The 13,432-nt window shown below is 44.5% G+C and overlaps 1 protein-coding gene across 1 annotated transcript in view; it reads right to left on the reverse strand.

Annotated features, from left to right (window-relative positions):
• Positions 1-2,764: 2,764 nt before the first annotated feature.
• Positions 2,765-13,432, reverse strand: part of MAP3K5 (mitogen-activated protein kinase kinase kinase 5) — a 368,573-nt gene continuing 357,905 nt past the window's right edge. Inside the window, exons 29-30 of the mRNA XM_063917408.1 lie at positions 6,478-6,554; positions 2,765-3,711 (exon numbers count right to left, since the gene is read on the reverse strand). Of these exons, the coding sequence (XP_063773478.1) occupies positions 3,648-3,711; positions 6,478-6,554 (141 nt within the window). The 3' untranslated portion in view covers positions 2,765-3,647. The remainder of the gene's footprint in view (positions 3,712-6,477; positions 6,555-13,432) is intronic.

Raw genomic sequence — 13,432 nt, forward strand, 5'->3', positions numbered from 1 at the left:
TACATACATTTCTAGATGGTTCAATATATGACTGTCTAGGAGGATTATAGTTCTACACTAGCTGCTACTAGGGGTTATCTGTGCAATTTATAGCAGGGGGAGGTTATATACTTGTGCTAACAATGGAAGGATTCATGTATCAAGAGATCATTACTAGTTTGTTAGCATTGTAGTATTCACAATGGGGTGGTGGCAGAATTGAACCCTAGTCATTCGCAGTTGCTCCCATATTTGCTTGTGTCAAACAATGCACACATTTGCCTGTATGCAGAGGTGTAAGCAGCTGTGCAGCTAGAAATAACCCTATTTGTACAACTGGTTTCATAGCCATCATCATCATTATTATGTACCTTTGCACTACCAGCTCCAGCTTTGGTGCAAAAAATCCAGCTGAGAACAGGCATAACTGCGCGTGTGCACAATCCTGCAATCCCGTCATCACTCCCTTTCTAGATTAAGCCTATGTAAGAGTGCCATGTTATGACCCAGTTTTACCTATTTAATAAGAAGTGGAGATGCACACGACTCACCTATACTTGGTTCTGAAGTATACTGGTCATTAAACTGTGGTGATATACTGTAAATAGATCTATTTTGGCTGGTTAATGTGATCTCGGCCCTCTTCTCTCATATAACAGAAGCTCCCACCCCCATCTGGATTCACTTTGCACTTGTGAAGAAACATTTTGTGTATAATTGCTAATATTGAAACTATGGGAGGTGGATCTTAAACGAACCTGCACTAGTTATCCCATTGTAAGACATTCCCAACACCGCTGCATTTTTGAGTCTGTTGCCTAGTCTGTTTCTGAAGTAATCACCATACAGTATATAGAGAAGCACAGTAACGCTTTATGGCAATGTCTTTCTTCCTTTCTAGTGGATCTTTCTCCTTGCATGTATGGTGTTATATTTCAGCTGCTATTTAGTATCAGGATTCTATTTTAATCCAGTTTCCTGAAACATAAGGATCACTGGCCTTTCTTCAGCTTTAATTCAGCAAAACTGCAACTGCGTATGATTGCACGCTGGTGGCTGACCAGCATGTTAAGAGCAGCCCAGCGCTGATATTGCCATCTAATTGCGATCGCATCACAAGTAGATCGTGATCGCAGCAATCTAGGGTAGACCCCTGTCTGCGCAACCTGGCTGCAAAGACAGGCACACGGCCGCAGGTGACATCATAAGGCCGCCCTGAAATGGCCCAGACCTGCCCACGTTTTCAGCATCACACCCCCGCAAGGCCCCCCTACCCGCAAACGCCTCTGCCTGTCAAACAGGCAAAGGCGTTTGCATCACTGTGATGCAAACGCATTGCCTGGCCCAAGCAGAACAGGCTCTGTGCGTGCGCACTGGCCCGAAAATCGGCCAAATGTGATTACATCCCAGTAGCGATGGTAGCTGAATAAGGCGCACTATCCGGCAAGACACAGCACTTTATTTGGTATCCCTTGGTAAGGCTGTCACTTACTGAACTCATCTCTTATAAGGCACAGATACAATACATGTGTACCTCACACTGGTGAATTTTATTGGATGTAAAACCGATCCTTAGGGGAGGTCACAGTGATTTGATCTTTATCCTAATATAGTTTTCTAGTTTTTACATGCAAATGCAAAAGATCAAGTTTGGGTACAGTTGCTAACTATATAAATATATTACTGTACATGAATGTTTCAATAATCTCTTCCTTAAGATGTTTATACTGCATAATTGATTTTAATAGAGGATTTCTTTATTTTATTTGATGTTGATAAACACTTAAACCTGTCTTTAAACTGATTAATACAGCAAGTACATCACCATTAGCGCCGTTTTTGTTTTGAGATTGCAGTTGCGGTTGCTATATTGATCTCTCCGCTGATTCGCAGGTTATATTATCTAGTGCCAATATAGGAACCACTATACGTGCAGTATGCAAATATACGTATTACATTCATGTGCACACTTACCCTTCTACGCACCCTCTTTAGTGGATGTGTGACACAGTAAAGGCACGCTTACCTATAGAAAGTTCCTTCTTTGCAGAGCATACGTTGCTGGCTGGATACATTTTAAAGTAATGTATCACTGTGCAAATGAACACATTTGCAAATCTCACTAACTAGCTCTGGATATGGGATTCACACTATACATTGCTGGATGATTAAACATGACTGACTGGTGTTCTGCATGCAACAGTGCAGGTTATGTTGCAGTGAAAATGTATAAAAAAAACTGATGCTAGAATTTAAATAACTTGGGGGCAGATGTATTACCCTGGAGAAGGGATCAAGAAGTGATAAACCAATGATAAGCGCAAGGTGATAACGCACCCGCCAATCATTACGGATTTGAAAAATGACAGGAGCAGACTGGCTGGTGCGTTATCACCTTGCGCTTCTCACTGGTTTATCACTTCCTTATCCCTTCTCCAGGCTTAATACATCTGCCCCTTGGTTAGGTTCAGTGGCTGTTCCAGATGTGACTCTGCAGCAAAGCCCAATATTCAAACAGGGGAGCTACACCAACTGCCAGTATGTCCCAGCCGGTGAGGTTTGGCAGCGTTTGGGGGGGGGCAGTTGGTGTGGCTCTCCTTTTTGAATTTTGGACTGCGCTGTAGCCCAAACTCTGGAACTGCCACTGGTTAGGTTCCATTTTTTATTAAGCAGATAATTATGTGATAGTGAAAACTTATGTTCAAAAGTAGTGAATTAGAAAATGGATGTAAATGTGCTCATTTCCATCTTTTTTTTGACTAATAGAATAAAGAGGACACAATGCTTTATTTCAGAGGTTTACTGTCAGACTAAATATCACAACAGCTTTAGAACAAGCCGGCGTTGGTAAAATTCACTTACAGTGTGTTGAACTGGTACAGTTTGGTAATGTTGAAATGAAAAATAAATGCACAATTGTCCAAGAAATTAAACTCAAAATTCATCTTCACAAAAAACATGAATAAAAGCATCTCTCGGATAACAATGAGAGAAAACAAATGTCACCATCTAACATATAGGAAGGACACACTGTTCCCAGTGATTTCATAAGTGACCCACCAATACAAAAGCAAAATAAGTATTGTTGAAAAATTAAAAAAAAAAGTGTTCTCACATCTAGGTTTACACATTATTAGCACATTCAGGTTTCACATAATCTGACATATTGGGGGGGAGGGGGGTATTCACATGATATATCACGCCCGATCTCCTTTCTAAAGTGATCACCGTTATCGCACATATTGCGTCCATAGTAATCAGGTTTAGCTGCGTAAAGGGTTGTGCACCCTCGTTACCCCAGGGGTAGCGAGCTGAAATGATTATACCACGCCCATCAGCAGAAACAGAACGGATGTGGAAGGGGGTGAAAAGAATTGAATACCGCCCACTGAATAGTATTGCCACCCACAATCAGCAGTGGAAGGGGAGGCTGGGTTCTACTCCGTAATGAAATGGAAGATTAGTACAACTTAAAATGGAACGTGTCCATTATTCTGCAGATTGCAATCCCTCCATAGACCTATGTCTTAGGGGGATATCAGGGGGCAGCAGGACTGAACACTGCGATTATGCAGTGATTTCACATTGGTAAACAAACACTGGAATAAAGTGCAGCAGTTTCTCCACCAGGAAACCTGGCCCAAATTACACCTCTAGGGAGCCTTTTGTCAAGAGGATTGTTTCTCTCTGAAGTCCATGATAGCCTTCCAGATTGCACACAAGGTTCCTCCCCTGTAAATAAATACACACTAAATGTCACTATACTGTACATTCATTTCAAAGCAACTACAACAATTGCATTATGGAAACATCTGAGAACAAAATAATTATAATTACAATAATACTAATAATAATAAAAAATAAACAAAAACGTAATTAGCAGCTTTGTTATCATTGATCAAATGATATGGCCAAAGACACTTTCAATGGTTGTAAATTTTTTTTGTATAAACAGCCCCTCCGTAAAAAAAACAGAAAAGTAAAAAACAAAACAAAAAAAAACAATGGTTCCAAAACGTCTTTTAATCACGAAGCCATTCAGCATCAGAATTTTTTTCATAGCACTTCTTAGCCAAAAGTTTCTTAATGAGAAAATCATAAATAATACAATTTTAACTAAAGTGTGCTTATGTCATCCTTAGGGTCAGTTATGTGGTGAGGGGCACATATTGTATGATTGGAAGCCACAAGCACTGGTGTTGTCTATCACACGGACCATACATTATTTGACCACCAGCCCAGGGCACCCCTGCAAGTGTCCCGAGACACCCAGTTTAGAAACCACTGCCATAGTATGATAAACGTAATTGAAATGGTTTATTTTTATAAAATTGTCAGATTGGTTCTATTAACTAAAGGGCCCTACACACTGGCCGATTTTTTGAAAGATATGAACGATCTCGTTCATAAATGAACGAGAACTCGTTCATATCTTTCAGTGTGGAGACTCCTGCGATGAACGATGCGCGGCCCCGCGCTCGTTCATCGCTGGTCTCCCGTCGGCTGTGCATGCAGGCCAATATGGACGATCTCGTCCATATTTGCCTGCACTTCAATGCAGCCGCGTGACGGGGGGAGTGAAGAAACTTCACTCCCCCCGTCACTGCCCCCCCGCCGCCGGGTCGCTCGTCGGCCGTATCCGCCGTCGGGTAGCTCGGCGGCGGGTCGGCCAGTGAGTAGGGCCCTTAAGACTAATATTGAGCAACATTGTGTGACAATATTATTGTTCCAATAGTAACTTATTTACTAAAACTATACCATTTTTTTTTCTCTGTTACTACTATGTACAAATATCTTATTTACTATTAGTCAGTAAAGTATTCATCACAACAAGGAAAGATTGTGCATTTATTTCTTCAGGGGTTAAAGATATGCTGATTAACTGGGTGTACACACCCCTGCTGGCCAGTAAAGGTATGGTTTATTATTCGTACTCCTAGGTTCAAATCCAGTTAGCAAGGCTCCACTGTTGTGCTGCTGTAACTCTAGGTATACGGCCAGGATAACCTCATTCCTTTTTACACACCCCATAGACATGTAGGGCAGTCCATCCAGTATTTACCAACGCTGTGCACAGTGCATTGTTCTGTTGGAAACTACAGATGGAGCCATGCTCATCTTTGCTGCGATGCGATCGCTGCATGGCATACTGTTCTGTGACTATTCGCAATGGTCTAATGCAGTGGTTCTCAAACTCGGTCCTCAGGACCCCACACAGTGCATGTCTTTTGCAGGTAACCCAGCAGGTGCACAGGTGTATTCATTACTCACTGACACATTTTAAAAGGACCACAGGTGGAGCAAATGATTTCACTTGCGATTCTGTGAGGAGACCTGCAAAACATGCACTGTGTGGGGTCCTGAGGACCGAGTTTGAGAACCTGTGGTCTTATGTAATTAATGGAGCAATTGCCGGCTGCGAATAGTCACAACCCGGCACGCCATATCTCAGCAAGATGAGCATGGCTTCATCTGTAGCTCTTATTTGAATCTGATCCCTAGTCTTGGCTTGTTGGAGATAGTTTAAAACATAGGTTCTCAAACTCGGTCCTCAGGACCCCACACGGTGCATGTTTTGCAGGTCTCCTCACAGAATCACAAGTGAAATAATTAACTCGACCTGCACACATTTTAAAATGTGTCTGTGAGTAATGAATACACCTGTGCACCTGCTGGGTTACCTGCAAAACATGCACTGTGTGGGGTCCTGAGGACCGAGTTTGAGAACCTGTGGTGTAAAACATATTAATAAGACCTAAGACATACCAGCTGACATTGGTTGTTCTAAGCTCTGCAGTCACCATCACCTGGAAGCTAGTATCACTAACTCACAGCCCGACTTACAGCAAATGGATATACAGGTAGCAGAAATTGAAATTAATGTTAATACATGATTCTGTTTTGTAGTATTTGGGAATTACTCGGTGAATAAAACTAAGGGGGTAATTCCAAGTTGATCGCAGCAGGAATTTTGTTAGCAGTTAGGCAAAACCATGTGCACTGCAGGGGAGGCAGATATAACATGTGCAGAGTGTGTTAGAGTTGGGTGTGGTGTGTTCAATCTGCAATCTAATTTGCAGTGTAAAAATAAAGCAGCCAGTATTTACCCTGCACAGAAACAATATAACTCACCCAAATCTAACTCTCTCTGCACATGTTATATCTGCCTCCCCTGCAGTGCACATGGTTTAGCCCAATTGCTAACAAAATTCCTGCTGCGATCAACTTGGAATTACCCCCTAAATACAGATTACAGCATGCACAAGAGAAATCATGCTTTGTCTCGCAAGTCAGACCATTGCTTTATCAGTTACTTAAAATGAAGCATCTTTCTTTAAATGGAGTAAAAATGAAATAAAATTAGCAGAGTTGGGATTCAAAGCAATATGTAAAGTAGTGGCCCCTATAATTTCTTAACATGCTACAAATGTAATAGTAATATCATAATAATCATAGCATGATTGATTCTGTATTATATTTAAAAATCTACTAAATTACCTTAGCTGCATGGACTTCAGGTCGTCTCTGGTCACATGCCACAGAATATCTTCCAGTCGATAGTCTTCTGCTATAAACTTAAAACAAAGTGAACACAAATATTTATTTTCCAACTTTAAAACGTGTTTACCATATAGGCTGTGTCATGAACAGGTCACACTTTGGAGGAATTCAATTACAGGCGGATGACTTCACCCAACTAAATTAGTGTAGCGGCAGCTGCACTTTACGGCTGCGTGATCTCGCAGAAACGTGTTTTACCATAGGGTAGCAAACATTTTTAAGCAAATTTGGGATTCGCCTGGGCGGGTGAAGGGTGTGAGGTTCAGTGCCGTTGCAGGCATTTAAATTCTGCAGCAACTGCACCTGGAATTAAATAACTGCACTTAAATAAAATAAACATGAACTACAGCATTATTTACCAAATAAATATATATGGGAAGTTACAGTAGTATGAAATGATTCTTAGCATACAAGACAATACAGTACAGAGAAAAGGCCTAGTATCTTTTGAAATACTTTATATAAAAGTAAGGACCCTATTCAGGATGGATCGATAATCTTGCTAAAAAGCAGTTGCTGCGATCAAATAGTTGCTGACCAGAAATACAGAAAAAACACCCACTGCCGAAATGGCAAACGCATTGCAATGCGCAATGTGATGGCATAACCCTATGCAAATACCGGAACATCGAGGAGTTTTTCCATCTGCAACAGGCAAAGTCGTCCGCAATTCGGCATACACAAGAAGCTGGAAGTAGTCATCACTGAAGTCAGAGACCCACCTGAAAAATGCCTTGCCACGTCTGCGTTTTTACAAACACACCCACAAAACGCCTCCTTTCCTGTCCTTTCCTCCCCTTCCTGTCAATCAAAATGTGATTGCGTTGAAGCACAGTGCGTTTGCAGAAATAATTGTTAATCATGGGTGCGCATGCAAAATGTGAATGCTGCGCGCATGCGCAGTCATTCCATAATCGGCTGGATTGTGATTCTCAAATATTGCAATCCAAACTGAATAGGGTCCTATATCCGAAATAAGTTTGAGTGGCCCATGCATGAATTTGGGGTATTTCTAATAAACTTGGTAATGTCCACCTTGCCTAAAATCTAAACATTAATTTATAAGAAAATTGTCTTGAATAAGTGCTATTCCCTGTTCCCCTTCCCCTAACGGTAAATCCTTTTCTCGTAGTCTGTAGAGGATGCTGGGGTCCACATTAGTACCATGGAATATAGATGGGTCCATTAGGAGCCATGGGCACTTTAAGAGATCAGTAGTGTGGGCTGGCTCCTGCCTCTATGCCCCTCCTACCAGACTCAGTCTAGAAACTGTGCTCGAGGAGACGGACATACTTTGAGAGAAGGAAATACACAGATAGTGGAGAGATTCACACCAGCTCACACGTACAACAAAAGGAAAGCCAAGCTAACCAAATTGGAACGATTCAGCAACGGCTGAACTAACACACTGAACCAAGTAACAATGCCGGAATATGAAGCACTGGGCGGGCGCCCAGCATCCTCTACAGATTACGAGAAAAGGATTTACTGGTAGGTAATTAAAATCCTATTTTCTCTTACATCCTAGAGGATGCTGGGGTCCACATTAGTACCATGGGGATGTACCAAAGCTTCCCATACGGGAGGGAGAGTGCTGAAGTTCCTGCAGAACAGATTGACCAAACTTTAGATCCTCAGAGGCCAAAGTATCGAACTTGTAGAACTTAGCAAACGTGTTCGACCCTGACCAAGTAGCTGCTCGGCAAAGCTGAAGAGCCGAGACACCCCCGGGCAGCTGCCCAGGAAGAACCCACTTTACGAGTAGAGTGGGCCGTAACAGATTTTGTACACGGCAAGCCTGCCATAGAATAAGCATAATGGATAGTGAACCTGATCCAGCGAGAAATTGACGAGAAGTTCTCTTCACATAGATTTTCAAAGCCCTCACAACATCCAAGGACTTTGAGATAATTGAGGAGTCAGTAGCCACTGGCATCACAATAGGTTGATTAATAAGAAAGGCTGACACAACCTTTGGAAGAAACTGCTGACGCTTTCTGGGCTCAGCTCTATCCTCATGGAAAATTAAACAGGGCCTCTTACAGGACAACTCCCCCAATTCCAATACGCGTCGAGCAGACGCCAATGCCAACAGAGTGACCGCCTTCCAAGTAAGAAACTTGACGTCCATGTCCTGTAAAGGCTCAAACCAATCCGACTGCAGGAACTGCAGCACCACATTTAGATCCCAAGGTGCCGTAGAAGGCACAAAGGGTGGTTGAATATGCAGAACCACTTTCAAGAATATCTGAACCTCAGGAAGAGCCGCCAATTGTTTCTGGAAGAAAATGGACAAGGATGAAATCTGGACCTTTATGGAGCCCAAGTTGAAATTCCACCACAGGAAACTACTTGGATTCACATCAAGACACATACTTTTTCCAAATTCGATGGTAATGCTTTGACGTTACTCCCTTCATAGCCTGTATCAGGGTAGGAATATCCTTATTTGATATACCTTTCCGAGCTAAGATCTGGCGTTCAACTTCCATGCCGTCAAACGTAGCCGCGGTAAGTCTCGATAGGCGAACGGCACCTGTTGGAGAAGGTCCTCGCAAAGAGGAAGAGGCCTCGGATCCTCCAGCAGTAATTCCAGAAGATCCGCATACCAAGCCCATCTTGGCCAGGCCGGAGCAATGAGGATCGCCTGAACTCTTGTTCTTTTTATGAACTTGAGAACCTTTGGGATGAGTGGAAGTGGAGGGAACACATACACCGACTGGAACGTCCACAGAGTGACTAGTGAATCTACCGCCACTGCGTGTGGGTCTCTCGACCTGGAACAGTACCTCCAAAGCTTCTTGTTGAGGTGAGAGGCCATCATGTCTATCAGAGGTACCCGCCATCGGCTTGTCACCTCTGTGAACACCTCCAGATGGAGGCCCCATTCTCCTGGATGGAGATCGTGTCTGCTGAGGAAGTCTGCTTCCCAGTTGTCCACTTCCGGAATGAAGATTGCGGACAGCGCCACCGCGTGCTGTTCTGCCCCGAGGAGGATTCTTGTTACCTCTGACATCCCAGCTCTGCTCTTCGTTCCGCCCTGTCTGTTTATGTAGGACACGGCTGTGACATTGTCCGACTGAACCTGAATGGCTTGATTTTGCAGAAGATGTTCTGTTTGTAGAAGGCCATTGTAAATGGCCCTCAGTTCCAGAACGTTTATGGGAAGGAGAGATTTCTGACTGGACCACCTTCCTTGGAAGTTTTGCCCTTGGGAGACTGCTCCTCAACCTCTGAGGCTTGCATCCGTGGTTAGGAGGATCCAATTCAGAATCCCGAACCTGCGGCCTTTGAGTAGGTGAGACGTTTGTAGCCACCAGAGGAGCAAAATTCTGGCTTTCGGCGACAGGCGTATCTGCTGGTGCATGTGAAGGTGTGATCCCGGGCATTTGTCCAGGAGATCCAGTTGGAAGAACCTCGCATGGAACCTTCCGTACTGAAGAGCCTCGTAGGAGGAGGCAACCATCTTCCCAAGAAGACGAATGCACTGATGAACAGATACATTGGCAGTTTTCAGGAGTTCCCAGACCACTGATTGGATCACCACCGCTTTCTCCAGCGGTAGAAACACCCTCTGTACTTCCGTATCGAGTATCATTCCCAGGAAGGGCAGTCTCCTTGTCGGCTCCAAATGTGACTTTGGAAGATTCAGGATCCACCCATGATCCTGGAGTAGACGAGTTGAGAGAGCAATACTCTAACAACTTCTCCTTGGAAGATGCTTTTATCAGCAGATCATCCAAATACGGAATTACGTTCACACCCTGTTTTCGGAGGAGTAGCATCATCTCCGCCATGACCTTGGTGAATGCCCTCAGTGCTGTGGAGAGGCAAAATGGCTGTGCTTGGAACTGATAGTAACAGTCCAGCAGCGCAAATCTAAGATAAGCCTGGTGAGGCGGCCAGAACGGAATGTGAAGGTATGCATCCTTGATATCCAGGGATACCAGGAATTCCCCCTCCTCCAGACCTGAGATCACCGCTCTCAGAGTCTCCATCTTGAATTTGAATTCCCTCAAGTAGGGGTTCAATGACTTTAGGTTTAATATCTGCCTTACCAAACCGTCCGGTTTCCGTACCACAAACAGGTTTGAGTAATAACCATTGTGTTGTAGGTGGAATGGAACAGGAACAATGACATTTGTTTGAACCAATTATTGAATTGCTTGCTGTAGGATAGCGCTGTCTGTCAGCGAAACTGGTAAGCCTGATTTGAAGAATACGTGAGGTGGGAGTTGTTGAAACTCCAGTCTGTATCCCTGGGCCACAATATCCTTTACCCAGGGGTCTAGGCATGAGGACGCCCAAACGTGCCTGAAGACTTTTAGTCTTGCTCCCACCTGCCCGACCTCCGGGCAGGGAGGTCCACCATAATGCTGAAGATTTTGAGGAAGCAGAACCTGGCTTCTGTTCCTGGGAACCTCATGGCGCAGGTTTTTTGGACATTCCCCGACCTCCTCTAAAGAAGGTGGGAGGGGGTTTGGATTTCTTAATTTTGCGGTCCGAAAGGACTGTAGTGTAGACGAAGGAAAAGGCTTCCTAGCCGGTGGTATTGCTGAGGGAAGAAAAGTTGACTTACCCGCAGTTGCCGTGGAGATCCATGCATCCAAAGCATCCCCAAACAGAGCCTGACCTGTGAAGGGTAGGTTAACCACACTTCTCTTGGATTCCCCATCCGCAGTCCATTGGCGTAGCCAGAGTCCTCTGTGCGCCGAGACTGCCATAGCAGTAGCCCATGCATTCAGCATGCCAAGGACCTTCATGGCCTCCACCATGAACCCTGCAGAATCCTGTATGCGACATAAGAACAAATCAATATCACTTCTATCCATAGTATCTAAGTCTTCTAGCAATGTGCCTAACCATTTTACTATGGCTTTAGAAATCCACGCACAAGCAATAGTGGCCCGTAAAGTGACGCCATTAGCTGTGTATAGTGATTTGAGTGTATTCTCAATATTGCGTTCAGCCGGTTCTATTAAAGTGGTTCAACCAGGAACAGGTAAAACCACCTTTTTTGACAACCTAGATACAGATGCGTAAACTATAGGGGGTTTTCCCACTTTTTTCGATCCTCTTCAGGAAAAGGGAAAGCAATGAGAACCCTTTTTGGGATCTGGAATTTTTTCTCTGGGTTTTCCCAGGATTTTTTAAATAAAGAGTTTAACTCCTAGGGAAGCCGGAAAGGTAAGCGAGGATTTCTTACTTTCTGTAAAATAAGATTCCTCCACCTGTTCAGGTACGTTCTCAGAAATGTGTAAAACACCCCTAATGGCTTCAATCATTAGTTGCACCCCTTTTGCAAGGGATGCATCCCCTCCCTGCATGTCCCCATCACCGCCCCCTGTATCAGAGTCGGTATCAGTGTCAGCTTGCATTATCTGGGCAAGTGTATGCTTTTGTGGATATGAGGGTGGGGTTTTTGATGAAGTAGTGGGGACCAAATACTGTAACCCCTCCACAGATTTCCTCAAAAACTGCGTTTCTTTCTCAGTATGTGACATCATTGTAGAAATCTGGGATATCATTCCCCTTAAAGAATCCACCCATGGAGGTTCGGATTCAGAAGGCTGAGACAGTATATTGCAGTCCTCAGTACATGGGATAGACTCCTCAGCAGAAGATAAACACTCTGCAGCACAGGACACAGAGTCCATAGACATGGTAATGTGGGGTATATACACACACACGAAAATGTCAGATACAGTTTTCCCCCAGAGTACCTTCAGAGAGTCAGAGAGTCTAAGAGCCAGCCACACAATGCCCTTTGGAGCAGTTATTATGATAAAAGCCCGGCGCTGAGAAGCCAACCTTAATAGGTTGATTATTACTAACACTTCACCCCCCCCCCCCCCCCCGTTTATTACACCCTGGTACCGCAGTAACTGGACTTATGTGGAGGGTCAGCGCTCCCCGTCAGCGTTCCTTGTGTCTGCAGGGAGGAAAATGGCGCTGGTGAGTGCTGGAGTCGCTCTGAGAAGCCACGCACCCGCAATGGCGTGCGGCTTACCGCACACATTTGATTATACTGGCCAGAGGTCTCTATGCTAACAGTGGGATTAGCCCCTGTTAGCGCTGTGACCAGTTTAGGGTGACTGCGCTTGCCCAGGACGCCCCTCCGAGCGCCTACACGAAGTGTTGTTGAGCCTTCCTGGAGCACAGCCTGTCAGAGCTGCGCTCCCACCCTTGTGCCGCCATACCCGCCAGCGACCCACTAACCGGGATGCCGGCGCTGTACTCACCACTCTTCTTACTTCTGGCTCTGTTAGGGGGTGGCGGCCGTGCTGCGGGAGTGAGCGGTCGCCTCGTGTGCTTGCGATCATCACCATCAGGAGCTCAGCTTCCTATTAGCGGAGAAAGAGAACCCTTAACTTCTAGAGTTGGCTCCTACTCTTCCCCCCCCCCCCCCCCCCCCCCCAAGTCCCACGAAGCAGGGAGGCAGTTGCCAGTAGCCTCCCTGTACCTAAAGATCTAATTAAAATAAAAAAAACTAAGAATACTGCTAAGAGCTCTCCTAGCTGTGACCGGCTCACAATATTGATCTCTTCAAGTGCCCATGGCTCCTAATGGACCAGTCTATACCCCGTGGTACTAATGTGGACCCCAGCATCCTCTAGGACGTAAGAGAAACACCAGATACAGTGGTTTGCATCACAACACACCTAATTCAGAAACACGCCTTGGCAATGCTAAGGCTAATAGAAAAACTGTTTTCCAAGTTAGAAACCGAACATCCACTTGTTGTAATGGTTAAAAATAAATAAATTGAGAATTGCAAAAAGAAAATCTAAAACTAAATTCAAGTCCCATGGAGACGTGGGTGGTATAAACAGAGGTTGAACTCTAAGGACACCTTGCAGAAACGTTTGCACAGTTGGCAAAAGAGCTAAAC

Source organism: Pseudophryne corroboree, chromosome 4 (assembly GCF_028390025.1).
Source record: "Pseudophryne corroboree isolate aPseCor3 chromosome 4, aPseCor3.hap2, whole genome shotgun sequence".
In the NCBI taxonomy this organism is placed as follows: Eukaryota; Metazoa; Chordata; class Amphibia; order Anura; family Myobatrachidae; genus Pseudophryne; species Pseudophryne corroboree.